Consider the following 22,269-nt stretch of genomic DNA (forward strand, 5'->3'; position numbering starts at 1 on the left):
CGTGGCCCCAACTGCAGAGCTGCCTCCACAGGGGCAACTGATGCCAAGACAGATCCAGGCAGGAAGTAAGGCTCAGCCTCTTCAGCTCAAATCAGGACAACTCTGATGGGATATTTCAGTTCAACTTCTCCCTGTGCCCAGCTCCACTGCCTTCCTTCCTCTTACAGGTGTTGACCCCTATGGCTCTTCTTGACAAACATCTCGTAGGCTAAATATCATCTCAGAATCTACTTCCTGGAGAACTCACCCTGGTACATCATGCATACATGAAGAATTAATCCCAATATGAGACACAGAAAGGTTAACTAACTTGTCCAAAGGCATACAGATTTAAAGTCATTTTTAAGTTTTGGGAGCTAGGCTTTGATCTCAGATCTGACTATAAAGCCAGAGCCATTTGTCTTAAAGTGACTACCAGCTTGGGAAACAAAGGACAGAACAGAAAAGTTGTATTTAAGATGTGAAATTTAAAGTAACTCTGGGAGAGGGTATAGCTCAGTGGTAGAGTGTGCTTAGCATGGCAAGGTCCTGGGTTCAATCCCCAGTACTTCCCATTAAACAAACAAACAAACAAATAAATAAACCTAATTACCTTTCCTCCTAACCCCCCCCAAAAAAATTTTTTTTTAAATTCTTCAAAATAGAGTAATTATAATTTATTCAAAATGGCACAACATTTTGGAAGACTTTTTGGCAGTTTCTTATAAAGTTAAATATAGGCTTGCTATACAACACAACAATCATGCTGCTAGGTATACACCCAACTGATCTGAAAATAAGTCCACACCAAACCTGCACATCAAGGTCTATAGCAGCCTTATTCCTAATCACCAGTAACAGGAAGCAACTAAGATGTTTTTCAGTAGGTGACTAGAGAAACATACCATGCTACATCCAAACAATGGAACACTGCTCAGGCATTATGAGAAATGAGCTATTCACACAACATCATGGATGAATCATAAATGCATCTTTGAGTGAAAAAAGTCATAAAAAGGGCTATACTGTATTTTATTCCATTCATATGATTTTCCAGGAAAGGATAAATATGGGAATGGAAAACATGTTAGCTGATGTCAGGGATTTAAGGAATAAGAGCCTTTGACTAGGGGAAGCAGGGGAATTCTTTAGGGTGGTAGAACAAATCTGCGTGGTGTTGTAGGGTGTAGATATGATGCTATGCATTCGTCAAAATCCACAAGGAATGAATGTTAATGTATAGAAATTAAAATTTAAAAAACATCCAAGACGTCAAGGGACCCCAGGATGGAATACAGACTGTGACAAAAGAATCACAAGTATATTACAAATGTATGACAAAATCTCACTGAACTGAGTCGGGGAAGAGGACTGACCTAAGTCACTTTGAAAAATAGTGTATTGACTGGAAACTGAAAAATTATAAATATGGTTTAGTATATACACTTGCATTTCCTAGCTCTGTCTTCTGAGCGAACCTAAAAGAAAAGTCACACCAGTAGCAAGTAGCAGGCATACAGCCCAGGTCTTGGTTTTCAATACATTGTCTACTGAATGGGTTCCAGTGAAACTTGGAGAAAGAACTGACTATAGGCCAGGCCAGGGTAAATACGTGAGTCTGAGACACCTTGCAGTGCTAGAAGTCAGGGAGTGCTCAAAGCAAACAATGATAGGAGCATCTCAAAGGAGCACAGGAGCCAACCTGCAAACGCTCCCTTGAGCCATGACTGGAACAATGTGATCAATAACACAAATAACATACTGTTTGGATTATAATCCAAAGTATAAACGTCCATAAATACCTACTGATAAAAAAAAAATAGATGATTGAATAACGAACGAACAGGGTAGAAGAAACAGCGTCCCTTCCAAAAGCACCCCAAGGAACCCTCATAGACACTGTCCCCTCTAGGAGGCAGAGCGCACCCTCTCACTTGAGTTGGGGTAAGCCTAGCAGCTTGCTTCCGTGAAGAGACTGTGTAGAGTTGGGGCCAGGGGTGCAACAGGGAGTAACTCCACTGTAGAAAACCTGGCAAACACCGCCTGAGCCAGGTGATACAGGACAACATCGCAGTGATAAGCCACATTGATGGTAGGTACCCTTGATAAGGTGTGATGATAAGGACACTTCTCTTCCATGGTCTTCCTCCCCAAACCCCACAGCCCCAGTCTAACCAAGAGAAGAACACCACGTAAATCTATATTAGTGACCGTCTCTGGTACACTTGTTCTGTACCCCTCAAAACTAAAAGTCGTCCGGAAACAAGGACTGAGAAACTATTCCAGAGCAGAGGACGCGAAGAACACATGACAACTAAATGTAATGTTTCATCTTGGATGGGATCCAAGAACAGATAAGGGTCATTAGGATAACCTAGTGAACTTGGAATAAGTTGTGGAGTTTATTTAATGGTAATGTACCAATCTTGCCAAATGTACCAGAGTAAAGAGAGATGTCAACAATAGAGGAGACTGGGTAAGGGGTAGAGGATAACTCTACTCTTTGTAACTTTTCTGTAAATCCAGAACTATTCTAAAATTAAAAGTTGATTAAATTAAGAAAAGTCTATCAGATGCTGAATTCATGTTCTGAACCTGCCATGACAAATGACCACAACCTTGGCCACTTGAAACTACAGACATTTATTCTTTCTCATTTCTGAGGCCCGATATCTGAGGTCAGTTGCACTGTCAGTTTTACAAGGCCCTAGAGGAAAATATGTTTCCTTGCCTTTTCCAGCTTCTAGAGCTCCACGTATTCCTTGGCACATGGACCCTTTCTCCATCCTCAAAGCCAGTGGAGTAGCATCTTTAAATCTCTTTCTCTGTTTCCATTGTCACATTGCCTTCTGCTTTCTGGATCCAGTAAAGTCACTCTCTGCCTATCTTACAAGGATTCAGGTGACTTCATTTAGAGCCTATCCTGATAACCCAGGATAATCTCCTTATCTGAGGACCCTTAGTTTAATTACAAATGCAAAGATCCCCTTTTTCCCCATCTAAGGTGATAGTCACAGATCTGAATGCTGACTGAGCCCCAGTTAGGTGAAAAGTCATCCTTCCAAAATTCTGTGCTTCTCAGTAGTAGACCTGTAATACAAAAAAACTACCCTCAATTATTTACTTTGAATTTTGTCAATTATAATTTTGTGGACATTTCTTTCTTCTCTTGTTATATAAGTACCTACAAAAGTCCTCCATTTGCCTGTTAGCCTGCAAAACCTCCACCAGCCCCACTAATTAGTTGCCCTATGTTCACCCAAATCAGTCTTAAGCCACCCCCAGATTCACCCTGAACTTCAGAGCCAGAAGGCCTCCCCAGCGCAGGTCTGACACAATCAGTCCCCTGATAAAACCTGCCCACTGGATTCTCTTTGCTCTCTGGATGCCTCTAGCCCGTTGGCTGGCTTACCGCCCTTCACAACATAGCCCCTACCTCCTTGCCAGCTACTCCCTACCCTCCTCCAGCCTTGCTGATCCTTTGCCAGTTCCCTAGGGCACAGCGCTTCCCCCAGCACCAGCATCTCCCACAAGCTCGTTCCTCTGCCTGAAACGCCTTTTACCCAAATCCTATTCCTCTTGGTCTTTCAGGAGTCATTTGAAATTCTGACTCCTCCAGAAAGCCTTCCCTGATCCCACCCCCTCCAGGCTCTTAGGTGCCTCCTCTGGGCTTCCACGGTCCTCTGCTTCCTTCCAGCCCAGCGCTGACCAAGCTTTTGAAATACCTGTGACTCCACCAGACTGGGAACCCCCTCAGAGCTGGGGTCACTCTGACTCTGCCCTGACGCCTTTGCTTCCCACTGGCAGTGCTCCTGCTGCCTCCTGCCAAGTGGGAGGGAAGCTGGCTGCATGCCAGGCTGAGGCTGCATGTCAGAGCCCCATCCCATTCCTTCCATGACTGCAGGTCCTCATCTGTACAATGAGGGCAGGGAGTCCCTGGACCTAGAGGGACAAAGGCCTGAGTCAAAGGTGGGAGTGGAACCTTGGGGGACATGAACTAGCAAGGGGTCAGAAGCTGAGCTTCCAGACGCTTTTATCGGAGCTCCACAAGCCTGGGCTCGGGGACTGTGTGAGTTGAGCAATTCCAGCCAAAGGTCACCCTTCAGTGGCCAGCTGCACCCGGCCTGGATCTGCAGCCTGCCCACCTCTCCCTCCCCTGAGAGCCAGGAGGGGGAAAAAAAAGGCTTGGTTGGCTGTGCTTTAGGTGTGAACTCAGGAATATGTGTGTGTAAGCAAGTGTGACTGTCTAAGGATGTGTTTCTGCACAAGTATCCATGTGTATATAATTATACAGTCTGCACACACCTGTGTTCCGTACCCCATGTGTCTGAGTGTGCACCGCTATGTGGGTGACTCATGCATGTACAAAGCAGAAATTGTGACGCTAGAGTAGAATCAAGGCCCTCAGTCCTGCCAAACTGTGACATCTGGCTCTTTTGGTCCCCGGATGCTGTCCTCTCCTACTCACTCCAGAGCTCCAACTTATCTCCTCCTTCAGGCTCCCAGACTATTGATCCTGTCACCCCTGCTCCTGTCCATCCAGTGCTGTTGAGAAAGACCCAGAACCCTCAAGTATTAGGATGAATCTGGAGGCTGGTGCTGCGGACGCTGTTGGTGCTGCACCAGATTCCCTCTATCATGGCTCTGGACCCTGTTCTGTGCTTCAGCCAGCTTTTCCTTCTATTATAAGTGGAATTAAAAAAAAAAAAAGACAAACGAACTTATTTACAAAACAGAAACAGACTCACAGGCATAGAAAACAAATTTACGGTTACCAGGATGGGAAGGGGTGGGAAGGGATAAATTGGGAGTTTGAGGTTTGCAGATACTAATTACTATATATAAAATAGATAAACAACAAGTTCATGTTGTATATAGCACAGGGAACTATACTCAATATCTTGTTGTAACTTATGGTGAAAAAGAAGATGAAAACAAATATATATATATTCATGTATGACTGAAGCATTATGCTGTACACCAGAAATTGACACAACATGGTAAACTGACTATATCTCAATAAGAAAGAATGCAAATGAAAAAAAAAAACTTGGCATCTACTCAAATGTTCATCAATGGGGCTCGTTTAGACAAATTATCAACACTGTGCAACCTTCTCTACCTCAGAGGAGGCCTCATATGGCAGAAAAGGCACTGATCTGGGAAGCAGGAGACTGATCCCAATGGCAACTCTGCCATCACCTGGCTGAGTGAGTTTAAGGAGTCAGCTGGCGCTCTGAGGGCCTCTGAGTCCCGTCTGTGAAGGCCAGAGATGGAGCAGAGCCAACCTGGCATTCAGAGTATATTATTCAAGCTGCACACCACACATGCAGGTAGAATGAACAAACCAGTTGCTAAACTGTCAGCATCTTGATTTCCTCATCTGTTACTGGAGATGATTGAGGATGGGCCTCAGGGATTATGAGGATGACATAGACAACTCACACAGAGCACTTGGCAGGTCCTGGCACACAGTCAGCTTTGGGGGCTGGTCGCTATTTTTGCCCATATTATTGACCAAAACAGGATTGTGTAACTGGCTCAGCCCTGTGGTCTTGCTGACTTGACACAAGTCCCTTGCTTTGTAAAACTGGTGGACTTTGCCCAAAGGACACGCCAGCTGGTGGAGGGGGAGTTTAAAGGGGTTCCCTCCTTTCTGTCCCACTGGCCCCATCTCTAATGTCTCCCTGACTTCAGAAACAGGAAACAAATTCCCCAGAAGCTCCAGGCAGGGCTGGGGCCCACCAGGTCCTCAGGACAGCGGGGTTAGTTGGGTGGGTATCGTGTGTGTGTATCTGGCAGGGTTCCTTGTAGGGCACAGCCAAACCACGTTTCCTTTCCATTTGCTGAAGTGAATAGAAATAACACAGGCTTAATGTGTTTTGTTTCTTCAGGTCAGAGAATGTATTTATTTTATCAGACTTCTTTTCAATATTAAAAATATGATAAATATATAAATAACATGAAATTTACCGTGACACCATTTGAAGGCATGAAGTTCAGTGGCATTAAGTACATTCACATTGTTGCAACCATCACAATCATCCACCTCCAGAACTCTCTTCATCTTGTAAAACTGCAAGTCAGTACACATCAAATAAAAATTCCTCATTACCTCCGCCCCCTTGTCTTTTTTACAATCTGTGCAAGAGCTGATTTGGCGGTATGAGCTCTTTAATAAATATTCTTCAGTGGCTTCCTACAAGCCTGATCCTGTGCTAGCCCTGAAGACAGGAGGAAGTCAAGGCTCGTTATGGGCTCTGAAGGTTTAGGATGCAGTAAGACTGAACAAAATGGAAGAGGATTTTTTTCATTTCTTCATTCAGTGAAACTATCCTGACACTGTCTGGCCAAGGGGTCAGGAAGCAGTGATGCAAGACGCGCTCTCCCCACCTTGGAGGTGCTCATGTCTGGTCTAGGGAAAGGAGCGCTCCACCCACCAGCCATCTAGGCCTCCCCTCCCCAGGCCTCTGCTTCAACAGGTCCCACCCATCCTTCCATGGAGGGAGCCACAAGCTGCTGCATAAATGCAGGGGAGCTGGCACCCCACAGCCTGGGAGAAGGAAGAGCACTGCACAGGGAGTCTGGACCCTGAGACCCAGCCCAGCTCTACATAGTCTTGCTGGGTGACCTTGGCCTCATGCCTTCCCTTCCTTGGATTTCATTCTGCTAACCGTCAACTTGGGACCAACAATCAACATGCACACCCAAAGTGGCCCTTGTCATAACTAAATTAGATCATGAATACAAGTGAACTTTGACAATGGAGGTATTCCGTGAACATGAGGGCTCAGATGACTGTCTTCTGTGATTTGTAACTTAGAGAAATGTGCATCACTCTCCTGTGGGCTGACAGTTCCACGGCTCCCTCTTGATTCCATCGCACCCCCTCCCTGATACAGATTCCAACAGCCTCAGCCCAGAGGTTCAACCTGCCCTCTACAGGACATTTTGGTCCAGAGTTGGCCACGGAGTGAATAAAGGTCACACAGCATACAGAGGCCTGCCCTCCCCTTTTCCGGCGAGTACTTTATTACCTGGCCTACCAAAATAAATGAATAAATATTTCACATTGTCCCAAATGGTTCCATATTGTTCAAATAGTGCTGGAAGGAAACCTAGAGACCATCAAGAGGAGTAGGAATAGGACTACTGTCATTAGTGCAGTACTTCCACTGTTACTGCTATTACTATATTGCTACTACTGATGATGACAGTAGCTAATGTTCTGTGCCAGGCATCATGATGAGAGCTTTATAGGGTCTCATTTAGTCTTCACATCATCCCTATGAGGTAGGTTTATTATTGTCCACATTGAATAGATGAGGTCAGTGAGGCACAGAGAGGTTAAGTAACTTGCCTTGAGTCCCACAGCCACATGCAGCAGGGCTCAGATTCAAACCCAAGGAGTCTACACAGAGAAAAAAAATATGCATGACAATGAATATATGTGTGTTCATGTATAACTGAAAAATTGTGCTCTACACTGGAATTTGACACAACATTGTAAAATGACTATTACTCAATAAAAAATGTTAAAAAAAAAAAACAAAAACCCAAGGAGTCTGATCTGGAGCCTCTCCCATCACCCCTTCTATGGGCTGTCCTGCACCCATAGGTGGGAATTTGTTCAAGGTCATACGTGAGAGGTACCTGACCCTTAGCCCGGACATGTAGCCCCGCGGATGGTCAGGAGTGAGTCCCAGTGGAGCACCACTGACTTCTGCTCCAGACATCATGCCTGAGGTCTTTTGCTAGGAGTTCACAGGCAAACTCGCCCGGACAGGACATCTAATGAAGTCTTAAAGGTCTAGCGTGCCCAGCACGGCAGTTGGAAAGAAATCAGAGCCTCAGATACAAGGGAGTCAGACTGACTTGCAAGCCTTTCTCCATAGGCCTCCACCAGCACTCACAGGAAGATTGTGTGGGGCACCACAGAGACCTGCCCTCTGCCACTTTGATCTGTCAAAAACCCCCAAACCCTTGTTCTTGCCTTCTTCTCTATAAATAGCAAAAGCCTTAAGTTTCTAGGAGAGAGACAGAAAATCACTTTGTTCCCAGGGCCAAGGCAAAATTACAATGCCCCTGGGGTGGGGAGTAGAAGCAAAAGCATCTATTTCTTGGGAGAGGGGTAGGAAACCTTCTCACTGCCCCTAGGACACAGGCCAAGATCCACTGTTGCCATAGAGAGGAGAGAAAACCCCCCTCCTCTTGGGGGTGGGAGGCACTGGAAATTGTCTCCAGCCCAGGATCCTGTGCTGATACTAAGCAGAGGTGGGTAACACTAGAGGAGGGGCAGGAAACTCTTTCCCATCCCAGACCAACCCCAGATAGAAGGCAGCAGACAGCTGCCATGGGGAAGAGGTTCTGGAACACTGAGAAAGCCCTATTTCCATGACCAAGGTGTATAGGGCCTACTCAAGACCCAGCTGAACTTGCAAATAGAGAACCCAGTGTGGCCATCATGATCCCAGCACAGCATAGCAATCCAGCAACAGTCTACCACCCAGGGGAGAGAAGAGTATGGATGGAGATGCCTCTGTGGCATAGGAGTACAGCTATGAAAAACTGAGGGTGGCACTCCTGGGCATATATCCAGAGGAAACTAATTTGAAAAGAAGTAGTGCATAGCAGCACTATTTACAATAGCCAAGAAGTGGAAGTAACTTAAATATCCTTCAACAGATGAATGTATAAAGATGATGTGAGATGATTTTACATATATATATATTTATATATATATATATATATAAATGGAATACGACCCAGCCATAAAAAAGAATAAAATAATGCCATTTGCAGCAACATGGTTGGACCTGGAGATTGTCATACTAAGTGAAGTAAGTCGGAAAATCAAAGAAAAATACCATATGATATCACTTAAATGTGGCATCTTAAATGTGATGCAAATGAACTTATTTACAAAACAGAAACAGATGCACAGACATAGAAAACAAACTTGTGGTTACCAGGGGAGAAAGGAGAGAAGTGGAGGGATAAATTAGGAGTTCAGAATTTGCAGATACTACTATATATAAAATAGATAAACAGCAAGGTCCCACTGTGTAGCACAGGGAACTATATTCAATACCTTATGACAGCCTATAATGAAAAAGAATATGAAAAGAATACATATATATATATATAAAACTGAATCACTATGCTATACACCAGAAATTAACATAACATTGTAAACCAACTATACTTCAATTAAAAAAACTAAAAAAAAACTGTGGGTGGGGCAAAAGCCCTGGGAAAGACTTCATCAAGATTTTAAAATATGTGCTTGAAAGGACAGTATCAAGAAATTGAAAACACAACCCATAGAATAGGAAGAAATATGTACAAAGCATATATCTGATAACAGACTCATATATACAATATATAATATCTATATAGAAGTTTTACATTCAGTGATAAAAAGAGCACAATTAAAAATGGACCAAGAAACAGAAGAGACACTTTTCCAAATAAGATACAGAAATGGCCAATAAGCACATAAAAATATGCTCAACATCATTAGTTACCAGTGAAATATAAATTAAAACCACAATGAGAAACCACTTCTCACCCACTAGAATCAAAAAGTCAGAATATAACAAGTATTAACAAGGATATAAAGAAAATGGAAATTTCAAACACTGCTGGTAGGAACGTAAAATGGTGCAGGCAGTTTGAAAAACAGTCTGGCAGTAAAATTAAACATAGAGTTACCATTTGACTCAGCAATTCCACTCCTAGAACCAAGAGAAATGAAAATATATATTTATGTTAAAAAAAAGTACATGAATGTTGATTGCAGCATTATTTATAATAGCCCAAATGTGGAAATAACCCATACGCCGATCAACTGATGAATGAATAAACAAAATATAGTCCCCATACAATGGAATATTATCTGACCATAAAAAGGTACTGATACATGGTCCAACAAGGGTTGTCTTAGTCCATTTGGGCTGCTATAACAACAGACCTGGTAGCTTCCAAACAACAGAAATTTATTTCTCACAGCTCTGGAGGCTGAAAATCCAAGATCATGGTCTTGGCATGATTAGGTTCTGGTGAGGACCCCCTTCCAGGCTGCAGGCTGCAGGCTGCTGACTTCTTGTTGTGTCCTCACATGGTGGAAGGAATGAGCTGGTTCTCTAGGGTCTCTTCTAGAAGGACACTAATCCCAATCATGAGGGCTACCCTCTTGACCTAAGCAACTCCCAAAGGCCTCCCCACCTAACGCTATCACCTTGGGCACTAGGTTTTCAACATATGAATTTGGGGGTACACAAACATTTGATCTATAGCAAGGATGACCCTTAAGTTAAGGAGTTTGGTCCTCATCCTAAGAGCTATGAGAACCAAGGGAGAGAATGGTTGGACAGTGTGTCCTAAAGATCATTCGGCGGGTAGTGTGGAGCACAAGGCTGGAGAAGGGACCAGTGAAGAGTGTAGTACAGTTGACTCTCTGCAAGGGAGGCAGCGTGGCCCAGGGCAGCAGGAATAAAGAAAACTGTGTCCTGTTTATGGAGAATGGAGGTATCCATGTGTATGTTTCTAAACGTGCCTATGAATGTGTGAATCCTTCCACAGAGGGTCAGCCTAACCAGAAATCCCAACCCTACCTGAGTTTTGTGACCCGCCAAATCCAAAATGGCTGGGGTGAGGCCAAGGACACCAAAGAAAGAGGTTGAGATGCTTTTTGCCAATGCCTGACTGTATTTGTTCCTCTTCAACATCATCCTGTCAGATTCAATACTCTTCTGCAGGCTTTCAGGGCCTTCTAATCTTGCTTATCTCATCTAAAAAATGTGTTTTCGGCTCCTCTTTACCTCTGTGTCAAAACCCTTGCGCAGGTTGCTGATTTAAAAACCTACAAGGCCAGGCTGAGAGTGGAGCCTTGAGTTGCCAGGAAATCTCACCCTAAGTTTAGCCCCCACCTGGAACAGCTACTCCTCCCTGGCCAGGCCCACGTTGGCCTGCCGGTCAGCCCCATGCTCAGGAAGTAGGCTGACACACAAGGGCCTAGCCTTAGGCCAGCATGGAACTTTAGTGAAGCCATTGGAGAGGGAACTGGTGCATTAATCTACTCCTTTCTTGATGACTCAGCCTCAGATCCTGATAACCAGTGCTTCCTTCTCTCAAGGGCCACCCTTTAAAATATATAGTTTATATTACTGACCTCAGAACAGGCCAGGATTTTGCAGCTATTATAGAGCATAGGCTCTGAAGCCAGAATCCCTGCACTTAAATCCTGGCTCTGCCACTTACGAGCTGTGTGATCCTAAGCAAGTTGTTTAACATCCTTGTGCCTCCATTTCTTCATCTGTAAAATGGGACTAAAATAGAATCTACTCCGTAGGGTTATTATGAGGCTTCAATAAATCCACACATGTAAAGTGCCTAGAAGCAAACTGGCAGATAGTAAATACTAATTGAAGTTTATCACCTGTTAATACCTGCTGCTTCTCCTTTTGGAAAAATGACCACTGTAGCCCACCTCCAGTCACCCAGCACTTTTCTAGCTGAACGTCATCCCCCAGAGGTTACAGATTCCTCCCATAGGTTCTCTGAAATGTGCTGTCACCTCCTCAGTGCAAAGCAGTTCAGCAGTGGTTCTCCAAAAGTGGGATTCAAACTAGCAGCTTTAGCATCACTTGGGAACTTGTTAGAAATGCAAATCTCAGCCCCACCCCAGACCTACTGAATCAGAAACTTTTGGTGGTGAGACCCAGCAAGGTGTATTTTACCAAATTTACTGGGTGATTCTGATATATGGGAAAGTTTGAGAACCCCAGCAGCGGAGTGTTGCATAGTGGTGTATTTAGGTAGATCCAGCCCAGCATGACACTGCGCCTTCCACCAGGAAGTGTTCCTGATTTGCCCAGAACCCCCTTTCACTGACCTCCACAACTTCCTCCCTAGACTGCAGTCATCTGTGCCCACGTGTGCCTCCCTGGACTGCAAGTTCCCTGAGAGCAGGGTTGAGTTTCATCCATCACCCCACCTCCTCTGGGCTTTGCTTAGAAAGATAAGTCAGGCACACAGCATTTCCAGGTTCCTCTGACTGAGGCGACTGCTACCGGGCCTCCGAGCCTCTGGGATCCTTGCTCACACTGTGGATTTCCTATGGGAGTTGTGGTTGTCTCCTGTGCTGGGATGCCTGTCCCTTTGTCATTCCTCCAGTGTCACAAGTTTCTCTGGGCATTTTATCCTTCCCCATTATGTTTGTTCAAAGCCCTTTGGACAGGTTGCCCCATCTCCAGGCAAATCTGTCCTCCCAGTTCTCGTTTTCAATCATACTACTTCTATTGATAACATTTGTCAAGTATTAGACGCTGGGCCCTGTGCTGGGCACTTTGCATTCATCCTTTTAGTCCTTGCAACAACCCTAGGAAGGAGGAACTTTACTTATTCCCATTTGGATGAAGCATAGGGAAACAGGCCTGAACCCAGCAAGCAACGTTCACATGTCATCTGTGTCACCTAGTGGGCTCCTGACAAGCCTGCATCTGAAGAAAGGGTTTCATGGCTAAAGAAAGCTGGGAAAACTACTGCTGAAAAGTAATTGTCTTTTTAAAAAATATAATTAACCCTAACATTATATTTGTTGCAGTTGTATAACGTAATGATTTGATATACGTGTGTATTGTGACATGATTACCACAATAAGTCTCATTAACATCCGTTACCACATGGAGTGTCTTTTAATGCATCTGTTTCTTCCCCCAGAATGTAGGCTCCTGGAGAGCAGGGACTGCAGCTCTGGATCAGCATAGGGCTAGGAGGGTCTTGGGAAAGATGGGCCAGATGGAGGGACAGATTAAAAAAAAAAAAAAGCATGCATGAGCTTTCTGTGCAACAGGTTTACTCCTCGCCCCTTCCCTGCAGGGGAAAAGTCCTGGGAGAGTGGAGTAAGAAGCTTACAGACAGAATGATGCAAGGGAAACTTTCTGTACATGTTGCAGCAGAACACGCTAAAATGGGACTGGGGCTGTTCCAAAGGCTGGTTCCCAAGGGTCTCAGGCCTTCTCCTCTCCAGTGAGCCAGATCTGTCCCACAAGACAGGACCAAAGGCCAGTACAGAGCCCCCACCCCCAAGTCCTGGCATTAGAGCTGGTGGTCTGTGCTCCTGGATTCTGGTCTGAAACCTAAAGTCAGCTCCGATCATCTCCTTGTGCCTTCTACCCTACATGACACCAAGTCCTAGAGATTCTAAGACCTCAGCATCTCCCCAGCCTTCCCTTCTTACTTTTCACCCACCACCACTTCAGTTCAGGCTGCGTCCTCATCATCTCTCCCCTACCCCACTCCTTCCCCCTTTCTTCCTTCCAACATTAGCCAAGTCCCTCCTGTGGGCAAGGGCCAGTGCTGGGCACTAGGACACAGAGAGCACACTGATTACACCTTCGCCTTCAAGTAGCCTCTCCTGGGCAAGACGGGTGTGTAGACATTAAGAGTTACAAGTGCTCTAAAAGAGAAAAGCTAGGGGTCCAATAGGGGCACCGAGGTGGAGAGGGTCCTCCTAGGGCCACTGCCCTCCAGACCCACTATCCACCTTTCTCTACCCCAAACTCTGCCCAGATTCTCTGTATGGATTGCGTCGTTGGGCTCCCTTACCCTCTGGCCAACAGGAAGCCCTGACAGAAGATGGGCAGGAGGGAGGGACAGAGTGACCCTGCCAGGTCACTGGGGGTTGTCTGTGCCACAGCCTCCATCAGGCAGCCTGCTCCACACACCTCCTGCTCCACCTGGCCTCCTCCCTTTGCCCTTCAGGCCACATTCCCGGAACATGTCACTAGCTTTGGGGCACTGCACCATCCCTTAAGTTTCCCCTATACCTTGCCTACATCTTTGCAAACAATCTTTGTATTAAAATTTCCTCAAATTACACAATTACAGATAGGCTGTTTCCTGCAGGGACCCTGACTAATACAGGGCAGAGGTAGGCAGGAAGCATGCCATGGAGGTGACATTGCCTGGACAATGACCCTTCCAAAATCAAAACTGACTATGTGTCATCCCTGCTAGAACCCTTTATGGCTCCCCATTTCTCTGAGGATAAAGTCCAGACTCCTTAACCTGGCACCTGAAACTGTACACATCTGGCCCCTGATGACCAAGCCATGTGTAGTGAAGTCATCAGAAGGGGGACAGTCAGGGTTTAGAAGGGGAGGGTAGGAGTCCAGGGAGGGAAGGAGTTCCGTGCCCAAGGGCAGCCCTGCCTGGCAAATTCCTGGACAGGAAAGGAGGAAGTGGATGACACATGGCACAGATCCCCAGAACCATGCCAGGCCCCTCTCTCCCGGTCATCACCTCTGTCTTCCCACCCTCCAAGTGAGCTGAGCACTGGGAATGAGTTTGACCCAGACAGGCCTGAGCCTTGGGCCAGGAGAACTGGCCCAAATCCCAGCCCCACACTGACAACTGGAAAGCCTTTTGAGTCCCTGAGCCTCAGTTTTCCCAACTGTCACATGGGAACAACCTCACAGGTTATGGAGAAAGCTGAAAGGAGGAAAAGGATGGGAAGTTCATTTTGTCAAGCAGTTCCAGTGTTAGGGGTGAAGCAGGGAAAGCACACGAGCTTGAGGCTCAGGAAGAGTTGGGTGTAAATCCCAGCTTTGCTACTTACTCACTATGTTGTCCCCTTGCAGTTCCTTTACCTCCCTGCACCTCACTTGCAAAGCAGGGTGATAATCACTCCTGGCAGGGTGGCTGTGAGGACTCGGTGAGTCACACAGGCCAGGCCTGCATGGAACAGAGCGCTTGTAAATGTTTGTTTCTGCTTTTCACCCTATGCCTCTCTTAGGGTAGATCTCCTCTCTGCCTTGCAGACTGGACACTCACCTCCTCCTCTGTGCAATGGAGGGGCTGAGGCTGCCATCACTGTTAGGGGCCTTAGAGATGCCAGTACCAACCCCTCACAAACCACAAAGCAGCACCCGTAATTCCTAAGGGCTGAACAACCCTGGTGACTGAAGGGGGCCGTGAGACATGTCACCCTTCAGTCACTAGGGTTGTGTTGGTGGGCACCCAGGGGAGCCCACCCTGGTCACTGGCTTGGTGGCTTGACTTGGCCTCTCCTTCTGGGGTTTGGCCCAAGCACTGTGGGCTGGGTTGAGAGGCAATGAAGGAAAGATGACTCAGGTCCTGGAGCCATCCTGCTGACACACTGGGCAGGAAGAGCAGGGCAGGCCATTAGGATGGGAAGGTAGGGATGCTGGGGTGTGTGGAGAGGGGCCAGAAGAAGTCAGTGCCTGGTAGGAGCCCCCCACACGCTCACCCTGCGAAGGAGAGAACAGTCCCTGGACACAGAAAGCTGCCAAGAAACATCCTCCCTGGGCTATGCTAACGCTGAGTCTGGTTTTCCATCTAAGCCAACCTGGCTCAAGCTGCTTAAGTAGGAGCCATGGGCATGGCAGGTGGGGGCCAACGGGAGGAAGCTGTCACCTTGTGAGGTGGCCCAGAAGCAAGAGAATGCTCCTCCCAGCCCTCAGACTTGCCTCTGCATCCTTGATGAATGTTCCTGTGTTGTGAAGGGCCCAAGCTGGGATCAGGTTTTATTGTCCCATCCCAAGCCCCTACACCACCCACCTACCCACCTACCCAATCTTTCTAACCCTCCAATCTAGTCAAAGTGCTCTGCTCACACCCCTCCTTTGGTCTGGCTCCACAGAATGAAGCCCAAGCGTTTTGTAGGATTACAAGGCTCCCTCAGATCCGGTCCAGTCAACCTCTCCAGCCTCATCTCCTACTCTTCCCCTGCCTGCATCCCTCTTCCAACCACATCAGGGTGTGCATGGTTCCCATCGCCAGGCCTCTGCCCAGGCTGCAGCCTCTGCCTGAGGGCCTTCTCCTTCCTCTTTTTTGGGCAGAATCGTACTCATCATCTCAGGTCCAGCAGCAACATATCTCCTCCTGAACTTCTCAATTACCACTCCCTCTTTGCTGCTCCCACAGCACTTTGTCCGTGACCCCGTTTTACTCATTCTCTGGTCAGTCCATCATTGACTGAGTCACAAATCCAAGCCAGGCCTACACTGGGGCACAGAGTGATGAGGTTCCTGACCTTCCTGGGAAGGCTCTTGGCCCAGCAGAGAGGCAGGCACTGCAGACAGTGACAGCACAAAGGGAAAGACTGAACTCAGCACAGCCTTCCACATTTCCTTGTACCACAGCCTGGCTGTCTTGCTGCAACCATTGCCTTTGGGACACTGTCTCTTCATCAGGGCTCCTTGAAGACAAGGACTATGTCTGATTACTCTCTGGGTTCCAAAGAGAGCTTGGCCCAGGAAGGTGCACAGGAAAAATGTGCTGAAGTAGATGAACTTGGGATCTGAATGTTTCAAAGGGGACTTGATCTTGATCCAAAGTCCTGCCATCGCAGAGAATGATATTTTATTTTCCTAGCATAGTGGTGACATCCTTTCACATGTTGTGATTTCATTTGATCCTCAAATAAGTGCAGTCAACAAGATAGAAACTGTCACCTCCATTTTATGATGCAGAAGCTGAAATCTATTAGGGGATGGTGACTTGCCCAAGGACACGCTGCAAGTCAGCGGGACAGGAAAGGCCAGAATGTAGGCCTCTTGCCTCCCAGCCCAAGCTCTGCCCCTTAGATCATACTATGAGGGGAGTGGCTGGGCCATATGTTCTAGCCTCACCCAGGAGAACTTTCTGGAGCAGGAACAAGCTACACACTGACCTGGAGTCCTTCCAGGCCAGCAGAAGTCTCACCTCCAAGGGGACCCAAAACACCTCTGGGGAGAGGATTGAAGAATTTATGGCATCTTCAGCATTCCCCTTGCTGCATTGCTCTTTCCCCAGAAATACAGCACACCTGTCCCAATGTCCCAGATTTTGCACATACCAGACCCCCACGGCCCTGACAAACCTGGAAGCTGCTAGCTTTCCCTCAGTTTCCTGAAAGGCACCAAGCTCTTTTCAGCATCAGAGCCTAACCACATGCTGGTCCCTCTCTACCTGGAACGCTTTTTACTCTTGGTCAACTCATGCCTCAGGGTTTGACTTTTTCTTAAGGAGGTTTACTCCTGTGGCCTTGAGTGGCTTGAACAAATGGCAGTATTTCTAGGTTCTATCTGTGGCATTTGTCACCTGCTGCCCCGGCACTGTGACTTCTGACACCCCCCTCCCAAGAAGAGATGGTAAAGACCTCAACAGCAGAGACTCTCCTGCCTCTTATGCCGTGAACTCACGTGAACCTAGCTTGCTCAAGATGTCCCAAAGGATCCATCTTTTCACTGACATGTATGCTGCCCCTACCCCTTCCCTCACCCTCCACATCCAATAAGTCATTCCACCACCTTACCTGCAATTTTCTCAGACCAGGCCTTCCCTCTACCCTTCCACCACCACCTTAGCTCAGGGATCATTCTCTCTCACCTGGGTCCCTCCCGCAGCCTCTTTAAGGCCCCCTGGCTTCCAGCCTCTCTGCACACTACCGCTGGAGGATTCTGAAAAACGTATGTGACCACCATCATTTCCCTACTACAAGCTAGGCCCCATAGCCCCACCCCTACCCTGATGTCTCAAGAGGGCTTCATCAAATCTAGCCCCTGCCTCACTCTCCACAGCTGCCAGGGCTCCAGCCACTCAAGGTGCCCTAACCCTATCCCAAACATGCCGCCTTTTCTAAGACTTTATGTCTGGCCTCTGCTTTGCCCCCCAAACCTTCATCTACAAAACTACTCATCAGAGGGCAATGAAAATAATTTTGAAATACTTTCTACGTGCCTGGCACTATGCTAGGCTTTTTTTTTTTTTTTTTTTTTTTAATGCTTTACCTCATTTAGTTCTCAAAGCACCTCACAAAATATGTGCTGTTCTTCCCTCTGTACAGATACGGAAACTGAGATTCAAGAAAGGGAGGGCCTGAACTGGGCTGAATCTACCTGATTCTAGCGCCGCAGCGCACTAACCTCTCTGGGAAGTGCACCGAGCCCCCAGCCCAAAGCAGGAACCTCTCTCCTTGGGTCTATAGCCAGAAGCTTCTCTCTTGTCCCTGCACTGCTGCCAGCATCTGTGATTGTCTCTCACCAACAACGTAAGCATCCCCAGGACAGGGCCTGGGCTGACTAGGCTGGGTCCCAAGCACTCAGCAGTGTATAGATGCTCTGTGAGGTTTCTAGAGAAACAGGCGGAAATGTAGAGGCAGCCCGGCGGGGTTCAGGAGTCCATCCCTACCTAACTAATCTCGATACAACCACCAACCAGATAGGGGACCTCAGCAACTGTACCCAAGGCGAGGCCCTGCCAAAAGGAAAACACAAAACCCGCCCGCCCCCTCCTGGCCTGCACATGCCCGGCCTCCCGGCCCACGTTCCTCCCGGCGGGCCGCACCAACCTCCGCAGGGGAGCGGCGAGGGGCGGGCGGACGGAGCTGCAAGCATAACCCGGCCGCCCCTTGAAAGGAGAACTTCTTTCCGCTCGCCGCCCACCCGCGCGGAGCAGGCGCCCCGGCGTCGCCCACCCGCCCCGCGCGGAACCGAGCCCTGCGGAGCGGAGCCCCGCGCTCCCCCGCCCCCACCGAGGTGGTGCGGCCGCGGTTGGAACGGCCGGCCCCGCCCCTGCCGCGTCGGCCCCGCCCCCCCTTGTGAGGTTACAAAGTGCCGCGCTCCAAGGGGCCAGCGCAGTGGCGGTGGCCGTAGCCAAGGCTTCTCTTTGGTGGCTGCTGCTCGGGGTCCGTCGGGCCGCCCGCGCCCCGCTCCCCCTGCTGTCGCCGTCCCTGCGCTCCCGTGCTCGGCGCGAAGCCCTGGCCCCGGCGGCCGGGGCATGGGCCAGGGGCGCGGGGTCAGGCGGCTTCCTGCGGGGCCTCGACCTGCACCGGCTTCGCCATGAAGACCCTCATAGCTGCCTACTCCGGGGTCCTGAGAGGTGAGCATCAGGCCCGGCTGCCCGGAGGGAGAATTCTGACGGAAGAGCCGTGCTGTCCTGTGAGGGCTGAGTGTCTGGGATTGGAGCTGTCGGCACCCAGGCTCTTCAGGGCCTTGCGGGCTGCTTCTAGAGGTGATGCAGCTGCAGGAGGGTTTTCAGGAAAGGATGTGATGAAGGGCTCTAAGGCAGGCAGGGAGGCGTGTGTTGGTGTAATGAGGTTACATCGCTGGCGGACAGGCCGCTATGCGGGCTGAGGTCCCAACCTCTTTTCGTTTGGGTCAGCTTGCCACCCTCTCACTCCTCCCACTCCCATTCTTCCCCCTCAGCTCATCTAGGGTCTGGGATGATGGTTACCTGGTTTGATCCAGGCAGCCTGGCACGTTAGTCAAATGTGAGCTGGATGCATTCTCCACTCTGGCACTCATCAATCTGGGGGAACCTCTGTTACATCACCTCTCTTCCTCAAGCTTGTGAGGTGATAGTTGAGAACTCCTCTCCAGCCCCCAGCATTGTTCCTGGCCCCTGGCAGTTCTCTCTCCTCTCTCCTCACCTGGTGGATCAAATTCTGAGGTGCTGAATGAGTGGCAAGGGTTTTGCAATACTCTGAAATAGCCTCCAGACAGGGAACATGCCTGGCTGAGACAGGTGTGCCTACACTGTCCTAAGCTCCCCACCCATCCTTCCACCCAGGCTCGGGAGCCCCCTTAGCAGCACCCTAGTTACCCCCTAGTGTGGCCTGTGCCCATGTTCCACCAGTGTGCCACTGAGGCCCTCCACGAATCAGGGGCGGAGTTGAGATCAAACTCTAGAGCTTTTCCCACAGGAGGAAGAGCATCCCTTCCACACCTCCCACTTCTTACCTATACTTGCAGAAACTGAGGTGGCAAGAGGCATGACCTACCCAAGGTTTCCTTGACAAGTGCTTTGGCCAGGAGATTAAATACAAATCTAGGAGAACCTGAGACATCCTCACAGCTGTCCTGGTCTGTGTGTGTGTCTTGCTTGAATCCTCCCGAGCTTCACCTAAATCTTTACTCTGTTTGCTGAACCTCTCCTACTTAGGGTTTTTCTTTAGTAACTAACAGTAGTCTACCCCACCCACCTTCATTATAAAAATAAAACATAAGAATTATTGGAATTTTGGGAAAATATAGAAAATCAGGAAACAAAATACAAATTTTGCTGGTAAATTGACTATCCAAAGATAGCTTCCTGGTAGTGTTCATCTGTTTCTGTATCATTTTATTTGTGCTCATTATTTAGATAAAGTTTAGGGCATGATGTAGATACAGTTCTGAGTCCTATTTTCTCCCTGTTAATGTTCAATTATGAGGATTTTCTTCTGTTACTCCCCTTCAACTTACAATATTCTAGTGCCTGCTGGATAACCACCCTGGAGCTGTATCACATTAACTGTGTCCGGGGCATTGGCATTGTTCCCTGTGTGACTCTTGGCATGATTATCTGCCCTTCTTGATCTGGATGCTGCTTCTTGCCCTTGGAGAGGTACTGAGCTACTGTCACCATCATGGGGACAAGCAGCCTGAGCTGCCCTATGCACCTGGCCTGACAGCCTCTGACAGCCCCTTTTCTCACTTAAGAGTGCTTGTCAGAAGGTGGGGGTGCATTATGGCTCAGAGGTAGAGCACATGCCTAGCACGCACGAGGTCCTGGGTTCAATCCCCAGTACCTCCATTAAAAAAAAAAAATGCTTGTCTGTTCACTGTGTCATTGAATGGCCATAACTGGGGAAGGAAGGGACTTACCCATATTCATGCTTTTAAAAGGCTTTTGTCTCCAGGGAATGGGATAAGGATGCTCTTTGCGGTGGTCCTTCCTGGAGATCCCCTTCCCTCACCTCTGCTGTCCACAGGCTGTGAGCTGTGTCTTCTAGGAGCAGGTGACCCTGACTCCTATGTTTTTGACCTAGAGTTTGTGATTCAGGAGGACTTCTAGTGAATGATTTTTACCAAGTCACTTACTATCATATAAGGATTTCCCCATGTTGTTATCAGGTCTTGAAACTTTTTTTAAACTGGCTGCAGACAATTCCATTGTGGTATGTAGCAAGTGCTGGTATGAAATGCAAACCAGTCACTTTATCTCTCTGGCTTCCACGTTGGTGAAAGACTGGGTCGGGTAGGGAGGGTGCTGAGGCAAGTCCTGTGTTATCTGGCATCTCCATAGGACCTGCTTTCTACATCCTTGGTCTTTGAAGACACTCCCCAGTGACCTGGTTTGCCTCTGCCAATAAGGTTCCACTGTTGGGAGGTGGTGAACATCCCGTCAGTGGTGATATTCAAGGAGAGACCATGGTTTCTGTGAAGGGAAGTCCTATGATGGGTGAGACTGAAACAGCTACCTTGGTGTCTGGTTTCTTGGCCGAAAGAAAAGGCTCTCTGTGGGAAAAGGCTGGAGGGGACAGGAGTCTGCATTGGAATTTTCTAATCTCTGAAGGATTTACCTGTGCCAGGGGTGGAGGGTGCAGAGTTAGTCTTGTTTGCCTCCCTGCCTTTGCCCTTTGATGTGAGGCTTTTCAGGTCAGAGCCCTCTGACAGCTGCCTGTATCCCCAGGATTCACCACAGGACCCAGCATGAAATGGTGGCAGCCCCAGTAACATTCTGAGCTGATTTGTTCTGTGTAGCTCCAAAGAGCAAGGCCGGAGACGAGGGTGGGATTATAGGGGGCAGATTTGATGTAATGGAGGAATCCTTTCTAAACAGCTGTTGAGAACCACAGCAAGCTTGGTGTGGATGGGGATGGAGCTCCCCATCACTGGGAGGATGCAATCAGGAGCTTGGTAGGGGTTGAAACTAAGAGGCTGGATTGTTGAGGGTAGGGGTAACTCTGGTACTGAGCCTTGACAGGGACCTAACCCATCCTAAATCATAGGACGAGAACATTGCTCTCATGTTCCCATCACCCCCAATTCTTTGTACTTTCCCCTCCCCACACCATTTCCCCAACTGCTCAAGTGCCATTTTGGGGCTCTCTGTGCTACTGAGGGTTCTTCTGGGCTGGAAAAGGAAGGCCCAAGAGTAATATTTTACTAGCAGGCTGGGTGACTCAGTGGCCAATGAGGAAATCCTGCCCTGCCCCAATCCCCTCCCAGCCCTGAATTCAACAGCAACGACTTGAGTCGTAAAATGAGTCGTAAAATCATAGCTCTCTGTTAGCGCTGGATCTGGCCCAGCCCTCACGTTACAGATGGGACACTGGGCCCCAGAGAGAAGGGCCTGGACTAGGGTTGTCAAAGCCAAGGTTGAAACCCAGATCCATCTCCCAGTCTGTGACTGGCCACCTTAAGCCAGGAGAGAAATGTGGTGAGGCCATGAAGGGCTGAGTGTGGGGCTCTGGCCACTGTAGGTGCTCATTTCCTTTATTTTTTTTTTTTTCAGTAG

General features: G+C 48.2%; 1 protein-coding gene across 3 annotated transcripts in view; it reads left to right on the top strand.

Annotated features, from left to right (window-relative positions):
* The first annotated feature begins 18,575 nt into the window (after window positions 1-18,575).
* Window positions 18,576-22,269, top strand: part of DGAT2 (diacylglycerol O-acyltransferase 2) — a 29,124-nt gene continuing 25,430 nt past the window's right edge. The window contains exon 1 of one of the 3 annotated variants that reach the window (XM_032489419.1): window positions 18,576-18,867. In XM_032489419.1, the coding sequence (XP_032345310.1) occupies window positions 18,828-18,867 (40 nt within the window). In that variant the 5' untranslated portion in view covers window positions 18,576-18,827. The remainder of the gene's footprint in view (window positions 18,868-22,269) is intronic. The other 2 variants (XM_032489418.1, XM_006173302.3) reach the window with 2 other exon arrangements.

This window comes from Camelus ferus, chromosome 10, assembly GCF_009834535.1.
Source record: "Camelus ferus isolate YT-003-E chromosome 10, BCGSAC_Cfer_1.0, whole genome shotgun sequence".
Lineage (NCBI taxonomy): Eukaryota > Metazoa > Chordata > Mammalia > Artiodactyla > Camelidae > Camelus > Camelus ferus.